Source organism: Barbatula barbatula (assembly GCF_947034865.1).
Source record: "Barbatula barbatula genome assembly, chromosome: 1".
Taxonomy (NCBI): Eukaryota; Metazoa; Chordata; class Actinopteri; order Cypriniformes; family Nemacheilidae; genus Barbatula; species Barbatula barbatula.
The window spans coordinates 3,123,884-3,138,808 of NC_136766.1; the positions used below are offsets into that span (position 1 = coordinate 3,123,884).

At 38.1% G+C, this 14,925-nt stretch overlaps 3 protein-coding genes across 6 annotated transcripts in view; 1 reads left to right on the plus strand and 2 right to left on the minus strand.

Annotated features, from left to right (window-relative positions):
* Window positions 1-1,781, plus strand: part of chmp5b (charged multivesicular body protein 5b) — a 4,182-nt gene extending 2,401 nt beyond the window's left edge. The window contains 5 exon segments of the mRNA XM_079462547.1: window positions 124-172; window positions 175-194; window positions 323-431; window positions 550-665; window positions 1,212-1,781. Coding sequence (XP_079318673.1) covers window positions 124-172; window positions 175-194; window positions 323-431; window positions 550-665; window positions 1,212-1,262 — 345 coding nt within the window. The 3' untranslated portion in view covers window positions 1,263-1,781.
* Window positions 1,389-6,088, minus strand: fastkd3 (FAST kinase domains 3). 4 transcript variants are annotated; one of them, XM_079462505.1, is made up of 8 exons: window positions 6,005-6,074; window positions 5,853-5,926; window positions 3,784-5,223; window positions 3,528-3,613; window positions 2,478-2,652; window positions 2,331-2,400; window positions 2,120-2,234; window positions 1,614-1,937 (listed from the first exon to the last, which is right to left on the minus strand). In XM_079462505.1, the coding sequence occupies exons 3-8, from the start codon at window positions 5,201-5,203 to the stop codon at window positions 1,839-1,841; spliced, it is 1,965 nt and encodes a 654-aa protein (XP_079318631.1). In that variant the 5' UTR covers window positions 5,204-5,223; window positions 5,853-5,926; window positions 6,005-6,074; the 3' UTR covers window positions 1,614-1,838. The 4 variants fall into 4 exon arrangements, with proteins under 4 accessions (XP_079318629.1, XP_079318631.1, XP_079318630.1 ...); XM_079462504.1 differs by having other exon boundaries at window positions 5,831-5,926; window positions 6,005-6,063; XM_079462503.1 differs by lacking the exon at window positions 5,853-5,926 and having other exon boundaries at window positions 1,389-1,937; window positions 6,005-6,088.
* A 3,076-nt stretch (window positions 6,089-9,164) lies between these two features.
* Window positions 9,165-12,089, minus strand: myl12.1 (myosin, light chain 12-1). Its single transcript, XM_079464230.1, has 4 exons — window positions 11,820-12,089; window positions 10,593-10,797; window positions 10,307-10,468; window positions 9,165-10,033 (listed from the first exon to the last, which is right to left on the minus strand). The coding sequence occupies exons 2-4, from the start codon at window positions 10,774-10,776 to the stop codon at window positions 9,861-9,863; spliced, it is 519 nt and encodes a 172-aa protein (XP_079320356.1). The 5' UTR covers window positions 10,777-10,797; window positions 11,820-12,089; the 3' UTR covers window positions 9,165-9,860.
* Window positions 12,090-14,925: the final 2,836 nt, after the last annotated feature.

Below are 14,925 nucleotides of genomic sequence, written 5' to 3' on the forward strand. Positions count from 1 at the left end.
CCGTAGTCATCGCTCATGCTCTCGCCTGTATATGAAAATGAGTGACATCCAAATCAAATTCGCCATTATTTTCTCGTATCATCTTCTGAACCGATCATATTTGTATTACTCCGTTCAAAACAGGTGGATGCCATGAAAATCGGAGCCAAAGAGATGAAGAAGGCTTACAAGAATGTAAAATTGACAAGATTGAGGTAAGATTCCCGTTCATCCCTCAAACGCCCAAAAAACCTACCAATACACAAACGTTTGTGCTGTGAAATTGTCTGTGTTCATTGGAGATTTATAAGTGTGTGAAGAAACACTGTCCACACGTTTTCAGGATCTACAGGATCAACTGGAGGACATGATGGAGGATGCAAATGAGGTACAGGAGGCTCTCAGCCGCAGTTACGGGACACCAGACATCGATGAAGATGACCTGGAGGCGGGTTAGTTACACAAGCCTGGTGCTAACAACTATTTTTATTTGGATTCTATTTTCACTTGCCACTGAACATCAATGTAGGTTTGCGTTTTGATGTGTTGTGGATTTGTTTGTTCCATTAGAGCTGAACGCGCTTGGTGATGAGCTCTTATTGGACGATGATAACTCGTATTTGGACGAGGCCTCTACTGCTCCAGCTATACCTGATGCTCTGCCGGGAGGCAAGAGCAGTATCCGGGTTAGCAACCATCTACTTTCATACAATTTTCATAACGCAGTGTTCTATTAATTGATATATTCATCAAAATATAGACATTTTTAAGAAAAGTGACTAGTGACGAAATGAATAAGGGTTCTTCAGCATTCATACTTTGGTGAAATGTCATGGCAAGTATACAGCATACAACAAAAAAGTTAATACGTAATATAAAATTTTACAAAAAATTCTAAATGACATTTCAAGCCTTGTGATGATCTTGTTAATGTTAAGATGGACAGGAAGCGTGAGGTCAACACTGCCGAAACATGTTTTTCCAGTATAAATATCTAAACATTACGATATGATTCATTTACTTGAGTAGCAAAATAACTTTATATTAAATCCAAATTAAGCGAGTTGATGCTTAAACGAACATGTCTGCAAATGGGGTAAGAATAAGCAACGTGATTTAACAGGATATTCACAATTTTAAACAAATTAAGTTTTAGCCTTTTTCTACACTAACGTCAGTGTCACAAATGTTTCCTGATTTTTGCTAACTGATATGAATCTTGTGCTTTTCAGGACGGAGTACTGGTGGACGAGTTTGGCCTTCCTCAGATTCCAGCTACATAAAATACAAACTGACGCAAAAGACCCTCAGACACTCGAAAACATGGACAAATATCTACACATGTACTTTACAAAGAAACTCTGGGACAGAGCTGTAGTGACTTAAACAATCTCGCCTGCAATCTCTCTCACATACTTTATAATCTTTTATTGCTTCATAAGGAATGTATCATTTGTATTCATACATCTTTCACAATGAATCGCTGGGGTGTGCGCTTTGATTTTTCTTCAGTGGAGATTCATTTTGTTTTGTAAAGGATCTGCGGTAGATGGTTTTCTTGTACTGCAATACAGTGTTGCTTACTGAAAGCAAATCTAATAAATTATTATATATATTTGAAGACTGAATGTTTTGATGCAAACTGAGACCCAATCGGAACACAACAGTAACCGAACCTTTTAGATAAAGGCACATTGTTTGGGGAAATGACCATGTACAACATTGTATGTAGTTATTTTATTCTGTTCACACTGCCTCGGGATTTGTAAAGTATATAAATAAATACAAATGTTTCTGTATGTAAAAAACCCTTGTCCACACAATCTATCGGCTGGATTTGGACTGCGGAGCTGCAAGAGTTACCAGCTCAATCTATAGCTGTGAGGAAAGATCTTCTTATGCAGATATTCCACAACTTCTTTCTTGTCCTTGAGTTTCTCAAACTCATAGAATGGAATCTGAAGAGAGAGAAAACTCATTTTCACTTTTTTTGGCACATCATTGACTTCTTGTAAAACTTCACACATGAAGTTCATAACTTTTGATCTGGTGATGATGGTCTGTGGATATTTATTGTAATGCAATTGTAAGGGTTAGAAAAAGTTACGGTATGCAAAACATAGTTGTGTGCGAGTTTTACCTGAACGACATCATATCGCAGAATCCTCAGATGCCGTTGTTTGATGGCTTCTTTACCCAGTAGATGCTTTGCATTTGCTGCGAATCGCTTTGGCCCGTCGACACAGAGAGCGATTCTGATAATGCACAAACATACATGTTACTAAACAAAAAAAAACATGCGTTCAAACACAACACATGGAAGGGAGTTTGAAATGCAGGACATGCCTCACCTTTTATGCACATCCTCTACATGAGAAGCTGGCAGGACATATCCTTCTTCGTCTAGTTTTATCTCAACATCTGAACAGAGAGAAACTTGGAAATAGCTTTTCAAATGTACAGCCAAACTTTATTTGGATGAGGAATTTCTATTGTACCTAGTGTATAGCAATATGGCGTAAGCACTTTCGAAGCAAAGTAAAACCGAGCCCCCAGCAGATCCACGAGGCCGGACTTCACCGCACCGTAGAACTGAGTTTCCACTTGCGTCTCAAAAGACTGTCCAGGGGCCAAAAATGACTTCACACGAAACTTTGGTAAAAGCCACGGACCCTTTATAAAAGCACAGAACATCAATACATACATCAATACCGTCAAGTTTGACAAAAAACTATTTTGAAGTGTCTATAAGTATACTTTAAATGTACTTTCAGTTCACGTACTTCACTCTTACAGACCAAAAAGTCTATTTGTCCTGCACTTGTACGCAACTTTTTGATGTACAAGCATAACGAAGAATTCTACGTACTTAAATTCTTGATTCGCAGTTGTGTTTACTATGAAATAATTACTTCACATAATTAAAAGAGAAAACTACATTTAATTACTGTGGCACATCTGTCGTTTCACTGACACATGAAGTTCATAACTATTTGATGGTCTGTGGATAAGTATTTGAATGCAATTGTAAGGGTTATATTTATAATTATATTAGCAGCGTACATTTTTGGTCAATTCATTTCCAACATGATCAAACTGACTGGAACTACCTGTGCATTTAACGGTTTTAATGCACACCTTCCAGCCAATCAGAATCAAGGATTCAAACAGACCATGGTATGAGACCTAATAGTATACATTTAAAAAAAACATAAATGGTCAACAACGTATGATGTAAAGTTAACTTAAAGAGTAGAGTATACTTCAAAAGTGAACTTTCATAAAAATGCACTGCAAGTATTGAACTAGTAAACTATCAGTATTCCCTTGTAGTATAGTGGCAGTACAAATAAAAAACGTAGTTGTAAACTAGTTGTGTATTGAAAGAGTCAGGGTTTAGAGACAGTATATGTATGTACACTTAAAATGACACGTTCAAAACCAAAAAGTGGGCCCATTTAGTCTCAAATAGTATACTTAGACTTAGTTTACTAATAGTACATTGCTGTAGTGTGACAGCAGTTAAAGTCCACACATGTGTCACTCACATCATAGAATGGACACTCCAGTTTCACAGTCATGTAGAGCTGAGTTAACTGAGCGAGCACCAGCCGATCCATCCCACTGTTCTCCTCTGCTTGAAAATCAATTTCAAAAGTATAATCGACTGAATTAGTTTGTATTGAATGTAAATGATTTTACTATTTTCAGCTGTACTAGCTGTAAATATCATATAATAAAAATGTTACTATATAAATATGTACAGTATAATACTATATAAATACAATCAAAATCCCTACATACCCTGTAGCTGCTGCATGAAGTACGGACTAAAGACTTTTGAGACAAAGTTCAGCGGGTATCTCTGCAGCAGAGTACAAGCATGCAGCAGACCCAGAAGAGCTCTGGGCTGAAACTGCAAATATCTGGCACGCAAAACAGACTCCACTTTTCGGAACAACCTCGGCGCATCGGGCGGCACGTATCCCAGCATTCCCAGCGCGACTATCTGTTGAGACACCTGCCACGTGGAGTACTCCTCCGCACGGTACACGAAACTCTCAGCTACTGCGTTAAAAACGGGCACGGAGAGAATGCGTCGCCGCCCGAAATACTGCATCACTTTGGTAATCGTTTCTGCGTGCGCACTGAAAACGACCTTGGGCACGTGTCGCTCGAGAGCTTCCACGAAAAAGTGATCGCTGTGTCCATAATGCATGAGTGCGGACAAAACCGCAGTCAATTCTGCATCTGTAAACTTTGGCACGTGTCGGACGGCTTGCTTGCAGAGTGCGATAACCAGCGGCAATGCTTGGGTCTGTTCTAGTGTAACCAAAGCCCCTAGAATCTCACTAACGGCCACTGGATCCATTCGTTGCGCCAGTCGAAGAGCGTGAGCGCTCATTTCGTTCAAGAGCTCCGGGTAGCGTCCACCTTCATTTAAACCAGACGCTAGCGTGCGGTAAACGGCCACTAGCTCTGCTCTAGTCCATCGGGATGGGTCTTTATTTTGGAGTTGATTCATAGCCTGTTTAACCATCCCACACTCAGGTCCTTCCAACGCAAACAGAGCCCTCGATAACCCACACAGCGATTCAACACTCAACCTTTCCAAGTCCAATCTCTCCTGACTTTCAGACACCAGCCGCACCACCAGTCGACTCCACGGGTCGAGATAGAGACGTGTGCAGCCGAGCATGGCTCGAACCACCACGTCGTCTTCTAACACGGCAGAATCCTGTTCAAGTTTCTGACAAAGTTTGTTCAAGGCCACATCTGACAGCAGTTGCGGGTTCTTAAGACCGCAGCCATCATCCTGCTCCAGATCAGCCAGTCGGTGAAGGACAGACGCCGCTGCTCCGCTTGACAGGTCGGGGTGAGATCGCAAGAGACGCAGGACTTGCTGGGACGACGTGCAGGAGGAGAGTCGGTCCGAAAAGACGCGGTCCTCTTCGGAAGTCAGGTGGTGCAGCAAAGACTGACCGCTTCCACTGGCGAGGAGCTCCTGGTGAGGGCGAACAGATCCAGCGACGAGGAACAGTGGGTCTCGTGTTATGGTGCACACAGCTCTTGGACTGAGTTTGAAAGGGGTTGGAGCGTAGACAGTGGAGGTGTGAGGACGGGTACAACACAGAGGTCTAGCAGCACAGGCTGTCAGTGATGAAGGGACTTGGGTTCCCAAATGCCTGAGCAGATGCAGTCTCAGTGCCAGGGTTCTGGCCATTTGAAATACCTACAACATCCCTGAAACACAGTCACAGAGACCAGAACAACTCTGTTAAAGACATACGAGGTTCGGTTTAGAAGTTATCGGTAAGGTTTCTAGCAGCTAGAACAACTTGACAACATGTAGTTGTTATGTAGAGCTTTGCAACACAAATGTTATCTATCACAGGGATACAAATACGAATGTATTGAATGCAATGGACATTGCTTTAGATAAAAGTCTGTTTACAAAGGACATCTAGACACAATTTTTTTTGTTAAATTAAGCGTAATTCATTCTCATCACTGTTATGTATTAACAGATATTTACTTGGAAGTTTGTCCCCATTATTAGATTGGTGTACATTTACATTTATGCATGCTTTTATCCAAAGCGACTTACATTGCACCATTATTTTGTCACAACAAATACGTTTATAATAATATATCACTATTGTTTTTGTATCACAGTCTTTCTTTGCAAAATTCACCCAATGATGAAATTGCTCAATTCGATCAACATTCCCTTCAACGCATTAATCTTTGCGTGTTTTCCTGACTTAAATCTGGGTAAAAACACATATAGAAACAAGCGACTGTGTGTCGAAACAACAACTATATTAAGTTTAAAAGACGTCATAAATACACGATGTGAGCTCGTGAATCACTTTGCCCTTGTAGCTCCATGCGGACGTCATTTTGTATGGTAGAATCAGCACCTTCAAATCTTACAAACTACAGTCTGAATAAAGGAAAACATGAGTAAAATAATAACTACGTCACGTATATTATGTAAAAAGCTGTAATATAATGTAGTTACCTCTATCACATGAGTCCAGACCCGATTACACAAACCCGGCATGCTCCTGCCGCTACTGCGCATGATCTCTGAAAGTCCAGTTCTGATTGGTCAGTCCGAGAGTGGGTGTGGAAAAGCAACGCCCATTCTCAAGAACGGGTCTCTGCAGGGAGGACAAATGGGCGTGTCGAAAGGTAGGGGGCGTTCCGAAAGGTTTTACACTGATCAAGGGCGCTCGTTCTTCCCGACTGAGTCGACCAATCAGCGTTGACTACACGCATACGTCATTTTAAACAGGAAGAAGATCTCGATTAGGTGTTTTCAAACTTGTGAATGTGTGATAATAAGCCCTTAAAACTCTGTTTTTTTGCTTAATTGCTTATTAATAAATGACAGAAGTCCTCACTAAATAGCTCGTGCTCATCTAGAAGAATCTGTCGTTATGTTTTATGAGTATTTCAGTCCTTTTCTGCATGTTTTTGTTTACACTGCGGTAGAAATGTGTTTTATGACGTGTTGCTTTTCTATCATGACACCAAGGAAAGCAAAATAATTTGAACTTTATAAAACGCTAATGCAGCTGTAAGTGTTATTTAAGAGACCTTTAAATAATAATTGTAATTCACTTTTGATAGTGACACAGTTGTTCCTTAAACATCAGTTATTTCTAAACATGTGCATTTTACATTTACAAACACAACGCAATATGATATTAAAACCTGCTTCTTTTCCTTGTCATTTTAAATATATGTATACGCTTTAGGTTATCTGATGTGATTCATTTTTAATCAAATAAAATATGATACAAAACACATTTTATTGTAAAGTATACTTCGCACAATAGGGAACAACAATTCAGTCAAAAGTCCACAGGCATTGCTTCAAGAGTTTAACTAATAAATGAAAACATACAGCAGTCTGTGTATAGTTCTGACCTCAGTCAAAATGAGTCTCGAAAATAAAAGATTCATCAGACCAACGATTGGCCATTATGAAATGTAGCCAAAACTGGGCAAATACTCCTAGTACCACATAAAGTGATATTAGATCGAGTGATACTATTTGAGGTGTTTTTGCTGGCATCAAGCTCGGTTATCATGGGACACATTAGATTCACGTCTAGGCCAATTTATTCTTGGTTTCATATATAAAATCTTCGACACAAACGTACCACAGTAGAAAGTTGGCTTTAGAGGGGCAATAGGGTTTAAGATAATGCGGAACAGACAGCTTTTGCAAACAATTGAAAGACCTTTCGGCACACCTCCGCCTTTCGGCACGCCCATTTCTCCGACCTGCAGATACCCCAGTCTCCATTCTACACTGAACAAAATTATAAAATCAACACTTTTGTTTTTGCCCCATTTTTCGTGAGCTGAACTCAGACATTAAGACTTTTTCTATGTACACAAAAGGCATATTTCTCTAAAATATTGTTCACAAATCTGTGTTAGTGAGCACTTCTCCTTTGCCGAGACAATCCATCCACCTTAAAGGTGTGGCATATCAAGATACTGATTAGACAGCATGATTATTGCACAGGTGTGTCTTAGGCTGGCCACTCTAAAATGTGCAGTTTTACTGTATTGGGGTCCAGGGGGTCTGGTGTAACCATCATTTGCCTCACGCAGTGCAACACATCTTCACATAGAGTTGATCAGTTTGTTGATTGTTGCCTGTGGAATGTTGGTCCACTCCTCTTCAATGGCATTGCGAATATTGGCAGGAACTTGAACACGCTGTCTTATACACCGATCAAGAGCATACCAAACATGCTCAATGGGTAACATGTCCGGTGAGTATGCTGGCCATGCAAGAACGTTTGTTTTAAGCTTCTAGGAAATGTGTACAGATCCTTGCAACATGGGGCATTATCATGCTGCAACATGAGGTGATGGTCGTGGATGAATGGCACAACAATGGGCCTTAGGATCTCGTCACGGTATCTCTGGCCATTCAAAATGCCATCAATAAAATGCACTTGTTGTCCAAAACATATGCCTACCCACATCATAACCCCACCGCCACTCGATCCATCAGTAAACCGCTCACCCACACGACACCATACACGCTGTCTGCCGTCTGCCATCTGCCCTGTACAGTGAAAACGGGGATTCATCCGTGAAGAGAACACCTCTCCAAAGTGCCAGATGCCATCGAATGTGGAATGTGCCATCGAACAAACTGCAGTCAGGTTGTGAGGATGATGAGCATGCAGATGAGCTTCCCTGAACCTGTTTCTGACAGTTTGTAAATCTTGGAGGTGAAGATGCTGGATGTGGAGGTCCAGGGCTGGTGTGGTTACACGTGGTCTGAGGTTGTGAGGCTGGTTGGATGTACTGCCAAATTTTCTGAAAGGCCTTTGGAGACGGCTTATGGTAGAGAAATGAACATTCATTTCACGGGCAACAGCTCTGGTGGACATTCCTGCAGTCAGCATGTCAATTGCACGCTTGCGACATCTGTGGCATTGTGCTGTGTGATAAAACTACACATTTTAGAGTAGCCTTTTATTGTGGCCAGCCTGAGGCACACCTGTGCAATAATCATGCTGTCCGATCAGCATCTTCAAATGCCACACCTGTCAGGTCGATGGATTATCTCAGCAAAGGAGAAGTGCTCACTAACACGGATTTAGAAAGATTTGTGAACAATATTTGAAAGACATATGCCTTTTGTGTACATAGAAAAAGTCTTAGATCTTTAAGTTCAGCTCATGAAAAATGGGGGCAAAAACAAAAGTGTTGTTTTTATAATTTTGTTAAGTATAGTTAGGAATCGCTTTTTTAACACTAGTCCATTTACACTATTAAATACTGAGATATCAACTTCTAAAAGTCAAATTCTTAATATAAAAAGTATATAATTTTACTTAATAATGTTATAAAAATCTCACGATGGCTGTCCTTGTAAAATATTTTTTTATGTCGATAATGTGATAAGATATGAAGGAGATATTATTAATAAAAATATATACTTGATAAAGGGAAGATTATTGTAAGGGTACAAAGCATTCTCTCCTAAGATGAGCATTTTATAAGATGTTAAACCTCAAAAGCATTGACCAGCTCTGTGATCTTACTAAACCACTGACAGGTAAAAGTAAAATTTCTGGTAATTATCTAGATCGATAACCATTCTGTTTAGAATATAATATAGCTAACAAAAAAACATGAAAACTCCACAAGGAACTGTTTTAATAAGAGTAATTTATTCAAAATAGTATATTATAAAATGTAAAAATTCAGTTAGATCCGCCCATGAAAGATCAAATGCATCTAAAACAACAACATTTTCACATTGCATCCAGTTTTAATGAACAGAGGAATAAGACCCTGTCTCAGAGGTTTGACGCAGTCAACTTGTCTGTGTGCGACTAGCAAGAAGTAAACTCAAAAGTTACACTCTGTAATACAAATTCTAGACATGGACAACATATAAGACTACGGTGTGATCCATCAAAACCCTAGATTCAGACCTGCAAACAGCACTGATCAACCTTAAAGTGTACAAATGATTACGGTGAAATTGATCTAACTGACATACATCAAAACACAAACACTGTAGCTTTCAAAAATATCCGAACAACTCAAAAAGAACCTAATTGTGTACACACCCACATTGAATTTTAACAGCTGAGGGAAGTATTTAAGTAATGGGCAACAATACAACTTTTTGTGTGATACTGTGTTACAAACCATCCACATATATATAGTCTTATTCTAGAGAGGTTATACAGAGTGCACCTTCTTACATACATATGCAGGAATAGAGCTTAAGTCCTATAGAAGCTCCAGGACAGTACAGAAAACTTCTTTCCTAAAGTGGGATTTTTAAGAGGAAAGAGGACTGTGGCTGGATGGCACTTGCTTTACATTTAATCATCCTTGTCTTTGGCTCCATGTTTGAGAATGCGGGTGAACTCCACGTAGTTAAAATTGCTTTTCTTATCGATGGGTGCTTCTCTGAAGAGCTCATCAACCTCCTCATCTGTGAAGCGATCGCCCATGGTGGTCAGAAGTTCTCGCAAGTAGTCCTCATTGATGAAGCCTAAGAGAGTTGGATTCAGTACAATCATTTTTCATTTCCACTAATCAGCATTGATTATGTTTCAAACAAGATTTCGTTCTATAGATTTTAATAAAATAAGAATAAACACCATTATAATGCATCTTCAGGGCACATACATAAATAATCAGGATATACAACACCTTCTCTGTGTAATTATGTGTGCAAGAGACTTCGGTAAGATTTGGTGGTAACGTTAACTTGATGGGGATAAAACATAAGCTTTGGTATCTGGATTTTAAATAAGATTGTTACCTGTTCCTTCCTCATCAAAGCAGGCAAAAGCATTTCGGATAACGTCCTCCGGATCTGTGCCATTCAGTTTCTCACCAAACATAGTGAGAAACATAGTGAAGTTAATAGGACCCGGAGCTTCTGTCATCATTGCCTCCAAGTAGTCATCTTTTGGGTTCTTTCCTGAAACACACGCATTCTGTGAATATTCTATTGTTTGCATAAATCCTATAGTTTAGTTTATATATTTGAGTTCATATAAAGCGAAATAGTATTCTTGGTAGTAAAAGACTCCCCAAAGCCTTACCAAGAGATGCCAGCATGTCATGCAGATCCTCCTTATCTACAAACCCGTCACGGTTCTGGTCGATCATGTTGAATGCTTCTTTAAATTCCTGAATCTGCGACTGGTCGAACATAGCAAAGACATTGGAGGTCGCGCGCTGAGGGCGCTTCTTGGTGATCTTTCCCTTGGCACGTTTGCTTGACATTTTGGCTGCGTTTGTCTTTACCTGGAAGACAACAATACAGGAACATTTTCCAATAAAAGTCTTATTGTCCTCTGCACAAAACAGAAGACAGTCATAAGGAAGATATGTGCTGATGAGGCATTGCGTAATCCATCAAAGACGGGCATGGTCAGTTTCTATTGTCCTACGAAGCACATGAGGAACAAAACTTGTAAAACTGGGGCAGGGCTCAACAAAAGGATTTGCCCAGTTGTCCCGGGGACGGTACGGGAGAGTTTCAGGGCCAGTTGACTGAACTGTGGTGTTGCCAAAATACTACATTAGTGATCTGGTGCGTGTATTTACACCTTCAAATTTGCGTTAATTATATTAAACCAAAAATAAAACCAGTGCAAGGGCTTGTTTGAGCATCTTAAGAGACCACAAGCTTTAGGAATCTCAACGTTAAATTAGTAAATTGCAGATTGATCTCCATTTGTGTTTACTACAAATAATACCATTGTTAAACTATGTTTATTGTAAATTTGCGGTATGTTTAAACCATGGTAACTTCACAAATAGTGACTATAGTTAAACCATTGTTAATTTTCGTAAGAGAATTAACCTCAATCATCGTAACCTACATCTGTGACCTATTTGATTTTATTTATAGCACAATTCTGTTAACAAGGACAGATCCGAATCACGTGGCCTAAACCAAGCTTCGCGTTTTACCGATTTAAATCATCCTTCACGTCTACATTTTCGGTACGAGATAATAAAACGACAAGAAGCTGGTCGTTAAATTCGAACCACTTCTCGCAATAGTTAATTACAACCTTAAACGCGTTTATTTGTCAAATATCGCAACGGGATTATAATGTATTTACTCCATAAACCACATTCTTTACGAGGCTTATCAAGCAGTCGAACAATTTCAGGCATGTCATAGCATAACGTAACTCCGCCCATTCTTGTCGCAAGTGCAGTTTTTAAAGAAAATAAAGTCACAATGCTTTTTAAACAATGTCGTGAGATCAACGTGAAACCCGTATATGTATTTTAAAGATAAAGAGACACCTCACCGTACGATCCGAGTGAATCTGTGAGCGCGTTCAACCACCGCCCAAACTTCCGGCTTACACACAGCGGAGCTTCCGCAAGCCTTTTCAGACCACACCAACTGACAGGCGTAAGGGGGGCGGAAATATAACACGAGAATTCATTCAAGTGTACTGTAATAAATATGAAGCAGTTTCCTTACATACTTCTAAAAAGACATCACTGTTATTTAAAACGGATTATAAATATGATATAGCCATTTTCTGCCACGTTAGATATCCGAACACGCCCCCACGCAAAACTTCTTTAACCTGACCATATAAGGTATGAATTATTTTTCCTGCCCAACTCGAGCAGAAGACATAAGTTGTTTTGTTATTGTTTAAAGTATTTGTTTAGAGATGTTTATATGATGTTTGGCATGACTATTTATGTTTCTTATTTATTGTCATGATTCGTGAAAACGCACTTAGCATGCATTCTAATTTGAATGTGGTCAAAACTTTCACGCTTTCAGCTCTTATATTTGGTATTTTTTATGTGAATATTGTCAATAAAGATTGAAATGTCTCACAATAACAACCATTTAATATTTATCATATTAGGTAAAATATACCTGGCACGTTTTCATGCCTATTTAAACGTTTAGTAAAGCAACAAATGTCTACTCCGAATTCTAGAAAATGATATAAATGCACATTTAATAATACCATTTTATAGGTAGGCCTAATTTATCTCATTCATTTTTAAACCAATCATCAGACTTTGTTAAATAAACTAAAGAAACATTAAGGGGCATTGAAATAATAGTATTAAACGTAATACAAATATATTGTGGAGATAAATAAATAAATGGTTGTACTGATTAGCTGTAATTTTCTTCTTTTCACTTTTAATCTTAGTCATTGAAATATAAAAAAATGAGAATATATGACATGATAAAATAATGTTATTTTTTGAACAGTTTCATGGCTAGGTATAAGAACATCCTCTGTGTAGGGATGCACATACAGGCACGTCTGTGATTGGGTGATTGTAATCTGTTTTACAAGTCAGTCCACACAGTTGTGATATTTATGTATATGTATCTCAAATAGCTATATATCTAATATATATTATTATCATGAAGCAATACATCCTACCATAAACCTTTAGATAACTCTGTATAAGTAAGATTCTAATGGTGCATGTAGTCAGAATCAGAAGCATGTTCACACACACAAAAAAATTGACTTGGCGACAGGAGCTTAGTGCAGAAGAAAGTATACACAGGGTGCAAATATACTTTGAGATAAATACTATATACAAAAATATGGACAAAAAACAACACATCATTGTTAAATCCTAAATGTTAGGCCTTTTTACAGGTTTAACCTATTGTTTCTTACAATGTACAGTTTTTAGATGCTATTTGCAAGTGTTCTCCTGAAGTCCACGATCTTCTCCACGTCTCCAATTTTAAGCGTGTTGAGCTCCAGGTTGTTGTGATTGCACCAGACAGACAGCTCTGCAACTTCCTGTAAGCAGACTCGTCTCCATTGTGGATCAGGCCGACGATGGCAGTTTCATCTGAAAATTTCAGGAGCTTGACAGAGGAGTCTTTTGCAGTGAAATCAATACAATACAATACAACACAACACAACACTTTATTTTATTATTTTTTTATTTTATTTTATTTTATTTTATTTTATTTTATTTTATTTTATTTTATTTTATTTTATTTTATTTTATTTTATTTTATTTTATTTTATTTTATTTTATTTTATTTTATTTTATTTTATTTTTTTCATTCATTCATTTTCCACCGCTTATCCGGGGCCGGGTCGCGGGGGCAGCAGTCTAAGCAGAGATGCCCAGACGTCCCTCACCCTAGACACTTCCTCCAGCTCTTCCGGGGGGACACCGAGGCGTTCCCAGGCCAGCCGGGAGACATAGTCCCACCAGCGTGTCCTAGGTCTTCCCCGGGGTCTCCTCCCGGTCGGACGGGCCCGGAGCACCTTCCGGGGAAGGCGTCCAGTAGGCATCCGTAACAGATGCCCAACCCACCTCAGCTGACCCCTCTCGATGTGGAGGATCAGCGGCTCTACTCCGAGCTCCTCCCGGGTGACCGAGCTTCTTTATTTTATTTTATTTTATTTTATTTTATTTTATTTTATTTTATTTTATTTTATTTTATTTTATTTTATTTTATTTTATTTTATTTTATTTTATTTTATTTTATTTTATTTTATTTTATTTTATTTTATTATTTTATTTTATTTTATTTTATTTTATTTTATTTTATTTTATTTTATTTTATTTTATTTTATTTTATTTTATTTTATTTTATTTTATTTTATTTTATTTTATTTTATTTTATTTTATTTTATTTTATTTTATTTTATTTTATTTTATTTTATTTTATTATTTTATTTTATTTTATTTTATTTTATTTTATTTTATTTTATTTTATTTTATTTTATTTTATTTTATTTTATTTTATTTTATTTTATTTTATTTTATTTTATTTTATTTTATTTTATTTTATTTTATTTTATTTTATTTTATTTTATTTTATTTTAAAAATCGGCGCTGATGATTGGTTCCTGCAGTTAAGAGGGCAGTTTAGGCAGAGACGTTGTTAAAACAGAGTTACGACTCTCGCATAGACGTCTGTTGGAGGAATGGAATGCGGAAGTAACTCATGTTATGAGATGCGTCATTTCGCTTACGTAGCAGAAGGGAGGCGGAGCTTTCAGACACTGCTCGAGCAAAACTCTCCTGCGGAGTGATAACGCTGATAAGTAATGCTGGGTGAACAGATGAAAACTACATTAAATGTTAAATGTACAAATTTATTTTTATTCACACTGTGCCGTGCGATTGACGTCATTTGCGCTTGTCTGGGAAACCGATACACTTACGGATATAATAAAACGGTTTAGTATTCCATTTGGGACGATACTACTCCTGAAAAAAACATACACTAGATTGGGTGCATAGAGTTTAAGTGCGCAGTGTGTAGTGTGTCATTTGGGTCACAGCTATGGAGTGACCAATAGTTCCAAAAACTGCAGCCCATTCATTTCAGTGTCTCCCAAACTCATCTGCTGTACAGTTGGCGAAATAACGGCATGTTTATACATTTTA

Coding starts and splice junctions, on each gene's coding strand:
- fastkd3 (XM_079462503.1), bottom strand. CDS start 5,203: ATGGCCAGAACCCTGGCACTGAGACTGCATCTGCTCAGGCATTTGGGA. Junction 2,235..2,330: donor GTAGAGGATGTGCATAAAAG/GTGAGGCATGTC, acceptor GTGCATTATCAG/AATCGCTCTCTGTGTCGACG. Junction 1,938..2,119: donor TGCGATATGATGTCGTTCAG/GTAAAACTCGCA, acceptor CTCTCTCTTCAG/ATTCCATTCTATGAGTTTGA.
- myl12.1 (XM_079464230.1), bottom strand. CDS start 10,776: ATGTCAAGCAAACGTGCCAAGGGAAAGATCACCAAGAAGCGCCCTCAG. Junction 10,469..10,592: donor TGACATGCTGGCATCTCTTG/GTAAGGCTTTGG, acceptor CGTGTGTTTCAG/GAAAGAACCCAAAAGATGAC. Junction 10,034..10,306: donor CTTTGATGAGGAAGGAACAG/GTAACAATCTTA, acceptor CAACTCTCTTAG/GCTTCATCAATGAGGACTAC.